The 9,475-nt window shown below is 39.6% G+C and overlaps 1 protein-coding gene across 2 annotated transcripts in view; it reads right to left on the reverse strand.

The window, feature by feature from the left end:
• EAPP (E2F associated phosphoprotein) overlaps positions 1–9,475 on the reverse strand; it is a 21,667-nt gene that overhangs the window by 8,486 nt on the left and 3,706 nt on the right. The window contains exons 2-4 of one of the 2 annotated variants that reach the window (XM_040476907.1): positions 6,330–6,511; positions 4,450–4,545; positions 2,465–2,582 (exon numbers count right to left, since the gene is read on the reverse strand). In XM_040476907.1, the coding sequence (XP_040332841.1) occupies positions 2,465–2,582; positions 4,450–4,545; positions 6,330–6,511 (396 nt within the window). The remainder of the gene's footprint in view (positions 1–2,464; positions 2,583–4,449; positions 4,546–6,329; positions 6,512–9,475) is intronic. The other variant, XM_040476909.1, reaches the window with a different exon arrangement.

Below are 9,475 nucleotides of genomic sequence, written 5' to 3' on the forward strand. Positions count from 1 at the left end.
GAAGGAAGGAAGGAAGGAAGGAAGGAAGGAAGGAAGGAAGGAAGGAACAAATCTCCCATAAAGAAGAATAATTAATGAAGATACTCTCCCCTTAAGGAAGTGGAGCATAACTCCCCACTCCACAAGTTTGGGCTGCACATAGTGACTTCCTTCCAAAGAGTACAATATGGAAAGGAGGGGCAGAGGGTAACTTTACAGTTGAGAAACCTGACAAACACTTCCATACCATGGCGATCAAGGTCAATATTAGGTCACTATTAACAACTGATCACAAAATGATGAAAATTGCACTTTATCTCCGTGGCCTTCCTTCCCCAAATTCATAATCCCAGTCTAATCATGAAAAAAACATCAAACAAATTCCAATAGAATGGCCTCCTACAATGTATCTGTCCAGTATCCTGAAAAATGTTAAGGTCATCAAAACCAAGAAAAGTCTGAAAACTGTCAGAGCCAAGAAGAGTCTAAAGAGACATGACAATTATTTTTTTTTTTAAACGTTTATTTATTTTTGAGACAGAGAGAGACAGAGCATGAACAGGGGAGGGTCAGAGAGAGGGAGACACAGAATCGGAAACAGGCTCCAGGCTCTGAGCTGTCAGCACAGAGCCCGACGCGGGGCTCGAACTCACGGACCGCGAGATCATGACCTGAGCCGAAGTCAGACGCTTAACCGACTGAGCCACCCAGGCGCCCCAAGAGACATGACAATTAAAAGTAACATGGCACGCTCGCTTTGGCAGCACATATACTAAAAAAGTAACATGGCATCCTGGATGGGCTCTTGGAACAGAAAATGGACAGAAGATAAAAACTAAGGAAATGTGAATAAACTATGGACCTTAGTTTATAATAACGTATAAATACCAGTTCATTAATTGTGACAAATGTACCATATTAATGTAACATGTTAACAGGTGAAACTGTGTGTGTGTGTGTTGTTGTGGGAAGGTATATGGGAACCATGTATTATTGGCTCAATTTTTCTGTAAATCTAAAACTCTTCTAAAAGCATAAAGTCTATTAATTTGAAACACCTAGTAAAGCTACATCTAAAAAACAAGCATGTAAGCTCTAAGTGCCTAAGGATTTTGGTCTGTTTTGTTCCTTGCTGTATTTCAAGAATACAGAACAGCGTCTAGTACATAATAAGTGTCCGATAAATATTTGCTGACTGCAAAATTACAGCACGAATCTACCTATGAAAGTAAAGTATGAAAGTATATATTCTTAAAAGGGACTTATGGTAAACTCCTAAAACCTCAACAACAGAAAATAAATCATGTGGCGTTACTTTCTAAATCCTTTAAATATCTCTGGGGAAAAATACTGAAAACATGCAATACATACTTTAAAACTGTTGTTAAATACCTCCAATGCTTAACAGATTTCAAAACCCAAACCCAAGAAAGTAACTTATTCATTCAATAGCTACTTAATGAGAGCCCATTTTACAAAGTGCAAGATGCCTGGGATAAAGCAGTGAACAGACAGGCATGATCACTGCCCTTGTAATACTTAAAAAGTAGTGAGTTCAGGGGCGCCTGGGTGGCGCAGTCGGTTAAGCATCCGACTTCAGCCAGGTCACGATCTCGCGGTCCGGGAGTTCGAGCCCTGCGTCAGGCTCTGGGCTGATGGCTCAGAGCCTGGAGCCTGTTTCCGATTCTGTGTCTCCCTCTCTCTCTGCCCCTCCCCCGTTCATGCTCTGACTCTCTCTGTCCCAAAAATAAATAAACATTGAAAAAAAAAAATTAAAGATTATATAATAAAGATACATTCCATCTTACCTCACTGACAAATTCTGTTACCAGAATCAAGAGCTACACTATAATTTCCTTAACTATCTCAATACTCATAGCACTTAAAATGTTTATTTTACACTGGGGATATTCATGGGGCGGGGGCACTTGGGTGGCTCAGTCAGTTGAACATCTGACTTTGGCTCAGGTCATGATCTCACAGTTCATGAGTTCGAGCCCCACATCAGGCTTTGCATTGACAATGCAGAGCCTGCTTCAGATGATTCAAAAATAAACATTAAAATACACACACACACACACACACACACACACACACACACACAAATATGTTCATTAGGGGTGCCAAGGTGGCTCAGTTGGTTAAGCATCCAACTTCAGCTCAGGTCATGATCTCACAATTTTTGAGCTTGAGCCCCACATCAGGCTCTCTGCTGTCAGCCACAGAGCCCGCTTCAGATCCTCTAAGCCCTGCCCTCTGCTGCTCCCCCATGTGCACCCACACACTCTCTCTCTCAAAAATAAATCATCTGAATGAAATTTGCTGGTAATTTTCAAAGTAAACAATTCAGCAGTTTTGTCTCAAAAATTTTAATGTATGTCCATATGAACATATACACATACAGCGAAAATGTGAATGTTGTATTAAATATCACCTTTTAATCATTTTTCTCTGAAGATTCTAAATATTAAAGTTAAGTTCTTACCCTCTTCTCTGTGCATCAACCCAGGCCTGATCTCTGTTATCTTTCTCAGGATCATACAGCAATTCATCATTTGTTGGAATCCTGTGTCGTTTCTTCTTTTTCTTCTTGGTCACCTGTGCTAATTTTGAAAATGTTAAGGATATGGCTAGGTATGTCTAAATTACACACCTTTTTAGGACAGAATGTAGAACTCCCACCTACCTTTTTTTTCTACTTATATTTTCCTAAAAAAATTTTTTTAACTATTCCTCCAAATAAAGTTCTTATCCAATTAACAAAGCATCAGGACACCTGGGTAGCTTAAGCATTCAGTCACTTAAGCATCAGGCTCTTGATTTCAGCTGAGGTCATGGTCTTACTAATTGTGGGTTCAAGCACAGGATCAGACTGGGATTCTATCCCTCCCTCCCCCTCTGCACCTCCCCTGTGTGAACGTCAAAATAAATAAACTTAAAAAAAAAACAAGGATTAAAATGAAGGTGACAGAAGAGGCAAAAATTGTTTCTTCACTAAAAACTGTTATCTCAAAAACTGAATTCAAATAATGAGGATCCAGAGTCTCAGAAAGGTCAAAGGGAGCCAAGATTCGAAAATTTTGATGTATAAAGCATAAGAGACTGTTAAAAACTGAGAACAAACTGAGGGTTGATGGGGGGTGGGAGGGAGGGGAGGGTGGGTGATGGGTATTGAGGAGGGCACCTTTTGGGATGAGCACTGGGTGTTGTATGGAAACCAATTTGACAATAAATTTCATATATTAAAAAAAAAAAAGAAAAAGAAAATTTTGATGTATAAAGTCTCAACAAGTTCCTATCTATAAAATGGTAGTGAAATCAAAATAAAATATTTCAAAAATGAATGAAAAAACACTATGATCATCCACATACACTAGACTTTTAAAATGTACTTAGGTCAATACTTAGGTAATAATACATACAAACATAAAATTGTTTCTTCACCATATAAATGTGTTGTCTGTGTATTCCAGTGTAACTACTGATATAATTAAATTAGTTGTAGTTCTTATTATGTTTACCTTTGCTCAGATTTAATACAAAATCAATTCTAAAGAACAGAGCTGATTAAAAAAAAGCAAGAAGTCAGAAAAAATTCTGCAAAACATAAAGTATTTATAAGTTTCTAAATTTCCTGTAAAAATACAGAAACTATTTGCAGGTGTGAAACCAAATATTGCTGCATTAAGGAACCTTAAGGAAGAGTGTGGCCAAGAGCCCTGAGTCGGGACACCCAGTCCTTCTCCCTGGGCACATCCATGCAGTACCCTTGCTGCTCCCAAGGCCTCATATGTGCATTCCCATCTGTTTTTATTCATCATTCCTGCTTTTGTTTTCACATCAATGGCCTACCATTTCTTTTTTTTTTTTAAAGATTTTCTTTTTTTTTAATTTTTTTAACTTTTATTTATTTTTGAGACAGAGAGAGACAGAGTATGAATGGGGGAGGGTCAGAGAGAGGGAGACACAGAATCCGAAACAGGCTCCAGGCTCCGAGCTGTCAGCACAGAGCCGGACGCGGGGCTCGAACTCACGGACCGCGAGATCGTGACCTGAGCTGAAGTCGGCCACCTAACCGACTGAGCCACCCAGGCGCCCCCCCTACCATTTCTTAGAAGACAAAACTCATGGGGCGCCTGGGTGGTGCAGTCGGTTAAGCGTCCGACTTCAGCCAGGTCATGATCTCGCGGTCCGTGAGTTCGAGCCCCGCGTCGGGCTCTGGGCTGATGGCTCAGAGCCTGGAGCCTGTTTCCGATTCTGTGTCTCCCTCTCTCTGCCCCTCCCCCGTTCATGCTCTGTCTCTCTCTGTCCCAAAAATAAATAAACGTTGAAAATAAATAAATAAATAAATAAATAAATAAATAAATAAATAAGACAAAACTCAGAGGGAAATCCTAAAATCCAATAATTGTTAGGTAAATGTTTTTTCCATGAAATATAACAGCTAAACCTGGTAAACATACTACTTACCTGTTTTGTCTTCATCCTCAGAATCAGAATCAAAATATATATCATCGTAGTACTTTGTCAGAGCTGTTCCAACTTTTCCAGTTCCTGAAGAAGACCCTAGTTACGTAAGGGAAGTTTAAAGACTAAACCATACATAACTGACAAGAAAAAAAACTCAGTATATTCTTCCATCACCTCAAAGCAGTATCAACTCATTCCCAATCTCATTTGGATGGAAAAATACTTTCACATCAATGACTTACTGAATGTTTGTGCCCTGTGCAATTACAGAGAACTGTAATTGTTAATTATAGAAATGAATTAAGTGTTCCAAATCATGAGAAAATTATTCTCTCACCCTTCCCACAAATCTAATTCAATAAAATAGCCTATTTCCAGATTGCCACCATACAGCTCTCTACCTTTCAGCCATGCAGTACACTGTGAAGAACAGGGAATAAACATCTTGTTGTAAGGGACTTCAGGGGAAAGAGGATAAGAGCCCTAAAGAGCGGCAGAGGGAATGACACAAGAACACATTCCTTCTCTCCTCACTTGTGCCTAGTGTCATGACTCATACTGTATTCATGTCATATGCTTGTGTCCCTAATTCTTCCTCTTAATTAACATCTGCTTTTGCTTTTATTATTATTATATATGCTTTCAGTTCCTAACAGTTAATACATAGCATATATTATGGAAACCAAAGCTAAGGCACAAATCAGTTTTTGGATCAAGTACATTTTACATAAAGACAAAGTACCAAATGAAGTATGTTTCACTACTTACTAAAATGACACAATTTGTGGTGACATATTCAATGTGCCCCTATCAATGCTATATATCTCTAAAAATACCTCTCTAAGCTTGTGTGTCTTTTTCTTTTTTTCTTTTTTATCCTGGGGTAAAAATAAAGGAGGGAGTTCTGAGTGGCTCAGTTAGTTGAGCATCTGACTCTTGATTTCGGCTCAGATCTTATTTATTTTGAAAGAGAGAGAGAGAGAGAGAGAGGAGAGAGTGAATGAGCGCACACGTAGGAGTGGGGCAGAGAAAGAGAGGGAAAAAGGAGAATCACAAGCAGGCTCCAATCTGTCAGCGCAGAGCCCAACTTGGGGCTTGATGTCATGAACCATGAGATCATGACCTGAACCAACGTTTATTTATTTTTGGGACAGAGAGAGACAGAGCATGAACGGGGGAGGGGCAGAGAGAGAGGGAGACACAGAATCGGAAACAGGCTCCAGGCTCTGAGCCATCAGCCCAGAGCCCGACACGGGGCTCGAACTCACGGACCGCGAGATCGTGACCTGGCTGAAGTCGGACGCTCAACCGACTGTGCCACCCAGGCGCCCCCAAATCATGACCTGAACCAAAATCAAATCGGAACACTCAACCGACTGCGCCACCCAGGCATTCCACAAATAAACTCAAAAAAAAAATTACAAAAGGAAATCACGTAAGTAAACAATACTAAACAGTGTCATTTCAACGACACAGGAAAATTCTTCACTAGTCATCAAAGAAACTATGTTCAGGTTGCCAAATACATTTATTCATTCACTCGGTAAATATTTAATGAGCACATACTCAAAGTGCTGGGATGCAACAGGGCACAAATGAGGTTCCTGCCTTGTAAAGCTTAGAAAAATATCTATATGAGGGGCACATGGGTAGCTCGGTCAGTTGGGTGGCTAACTTCGACTCAGGTCACAATCTCACGGTTTTTGAGTTCAAACCCTGCATCAGGCTCTGGGCTAACAGCTCAGAACCTAGAGTCTGCTTCGGATTCTGTGTGTCGCTCTCTCTCTCTCTGCCCCTCCCTGACTCACACTCTGTCTCCCAATACTGAATAAACGTTAAAAAATATGTATATATATCTATATGAAAATCTAAAAGTTTACCTGTTTCCAGAGAGGATAACTTGTCCTCCATTGTTTTTATGGTGGAATTTAATTCAGCTTCCATTTCTTTTTCAAATTCATCTTCACTAGATGATTCACTTTCTCCAGTAAGACATTCTCTGATGAGTTTTCGTTTTTGGTCAGGAGTTCCATGTAAAAGCACATCCACTTCATCTTCAGAACTAGTATACGTTTAAATCATAAGGCACATGAATACTAAAAAATTAAAATAACTTATAACTCCCATCATCTCCTTGCCCAACAGTTTTAAGTTTTACAAGGTTGCCTTTATCTATTATATTACACACAGCTATTCTCATTTAAAGATCAACCCTTTCTGCATATTTCTAAATATATTTTTAATGTCTGCATAACATTTCATCTTACAGATGCTGTACATTTATTTCTCACTCTTTGCTATTATGCTACAATGAATATCTCTGTAGAGTATATGTAATTTTCTGTTGATTTCCTTAGGATAAAAGGAATTTTTTCCTTAGGATAAAATTCTATGTCTAGAATTAGACATACAAGCATCTTTCTGACTTCTTGAATTATCACACTGTTATTTCCAAAAGTTTTGTATCAATTCATACTTCCATCAGCAATGAAAATTTTACTGTTTTTTAAAGATTTTTAAAACTCTAAGTACTTAAATAAAACTTAGTATATATAACCAATATATAGCTAATATAGCCACACAAAATGTTAACAGATAATAATTACATATTACAGTTTAAAAGGCACAATGCTACAGAGAACTATTAAGAGAAAGTTATATTACAAATGCTCCTGAGCAATTATTGCCAATATACTTGGCCTTTTGCACCTGTCCCCACTACCAACAGTATGACAGTGGGGCACCTGGGTGGTTCAGTCATTAAGCAGCCAACTCTTGATTTCGGCTCAGGTCATGATCTCACAATTTGTGAGTCTGAGCCCTGCATCCAGCTCTGCACTCACCGTGCAGAGTCTGCTTTGGATTCTCTTTCTCCCTCTCTCTGCCCCTCCCCTGCTCTTTCTCTCTCTCAAAATAAATAAGCTTAAAAAATTTTTTTTAAATAAATAACAGTATGACAGAATTAAACCAGATATCAAAAAGAATGAAATGTTATCAAAATGAGTGAAATGCCTAAGATATTTTTAATATAATCAACAATTCATAAGTAATGTTCAATTATTTGTGGTCTGATGAATAGTTGCAGACTACCCCTAGTTTTTGTTTCTCTATTTTCTTCTTCTACAACAATGCTTTTGAGCCTCCGGCAGAAGGTAAATCAGAAAACTGCAATTCACACCAATCAAGTTTGCTAGTGATAGAGGCCTTAGCCAGATTCTACTCTCAAGAGAATTCCCCATCTAACAACATTCCTCATCCTGACCAGCATGCTCCCTTTCTCCAGTACCACTATATTCATTTGGGTTCTCTTAACTCTGCCTGTCCCACCATATCCTAAGCATCTCCAGGCCTCCAAACTCTTCCATGTCAGTACACTCTTAATCCTGTTGCCAGAAAGCTATTCCTAAAGAACTCTCATCATACCACTAGCCAATTCCCAAAGAAATCATCCATGGCCAAACTTCTGAGCACAGCATTCAAAAAAGCCTTTCCCATTTGGTTTCAACTTATCTTTTCAATGTTACCTCTCACCCACCAGTGGTCTCCAACGGGGAGCACTTTGTTCTCCAGAGAACATATGGCATAGCTAGAGACATTTTTGATTGCCACAACTTGGGGCAGGGGGTGGAGGAGGGGCTACTGGCTTCTAGTGGGTAGAGGTCAGGGATGCTGCTAAACATCCTATAATGCACAGAATAACCCCTCAATAGAGAATTATCTGATCCAAGATGTCAATTCTACTGACACTGAGGAACTCTGATTTTCCCTATATTCAAGTGTTTCCAAAGGACAAAATGTAGATTATCTTAAGGAGTACCAAGACAAACCACTAAATAACTTTGAAGCCATTGCTGGTGGGAATGTAAAATGATAAAGCTTCTATGGAAAACAGCTTGACAGTTTCTTATAAAACTAAACATGCAACCACCATACAATCCAGCAATCACACTCCTGGGCATTTACCCCAGAAAACTGAAAACTAACATTCACACAAAAACCTCTACATGAGTGTTTACAGATACTTTATTCACAAGAGTCAAAATTAGAAACAATTAGACATCCTTCAATAAGGGAATGGTTAAGGGGTGCCTGGGTGGTTCAGTCAGTTGAGCAACTGACTCTTGATTTCAGCTCAGGTCATGATCCCAGGGTCATGGGATAGAGGCCTGTGCTGAGTGTGGAGTCTGCTTAAGATTCTATCTCTCTCTGGCACAAAAACAGACACATAGACCAATGGAATAGAATAGAAACCCCAGAACTAGACCCACAAACGTATGGCCAACTCATCTTTGACAAAGCAGGAAAGAACATCCAATGGAAAAAAGACAGTCTCTTTAACAAATGGTGCTGGGAGAACTGGACAGCAACATGCAGAAGGTTGAAACTAGACCACTTTCTCACACCATTCACAAAAATAAACTCAAAATGGATCAAGGACCTGAATGTGAGACAGGAAACCATCAAAACCCTAGAGGAGAAAGCAGGAAAAGACCTCTCTGACCTCAGCCGTAGCAATCTCTTACTCGACACATCCCCCAAGGCAAGGGAATTAAAAGCAAAAGTGAATTACTGGGACCTTATGAAGATAAAAAGCTTCTGCACAGCAAAGGAAACCACCAACAAAACGAAAAGGCAACCAACGGAATGGGAAAAGATATTTGCAAATGACATATCGGACAAAGGGCTAGTATCCAAAATCTATAAAGAGCTCACCAAACTCCACACCCGAAAAGCAAATAACCCAGTGAAGAAATGGGCAGAAAACATGAATAGACACTTCTCTAAAGAAGACATCCGGATGGCCAACAGGCACATGAAAAGATGTTCAGCGTCGCTCCTTATCAGGGAAATACAAATCAAAACCACACTCAGGTATCACCTCACGCCAGTCAGAGTGGCCAAAATGAACAAATCAGGAGACTCTAGATGCTGGAGAGGATGTGGAGAAACGGGAACCCTCTTGCACTGTTGGTGGGAATGCAAATTGGTGCAGCCACTCTGGAAAGCAGTGTGGAGGTTCCTCAGA

Source organism: Herpailurus yagouaroundi, unplaced genomic scaffold (assembly GCF_014898765.1).
Source record: "Herpailurus yagouaroundi ecotype Mexico unplaced genomic scaffold, PumYag 141, whole genome shotgun sequence".
Taxonomy (NCBI): Eukaryota; Metazoa; Chordata; class Mammalia; order Carnivora; family Felidae; genus Herpailurus; species Herpailurus yagouaroundi.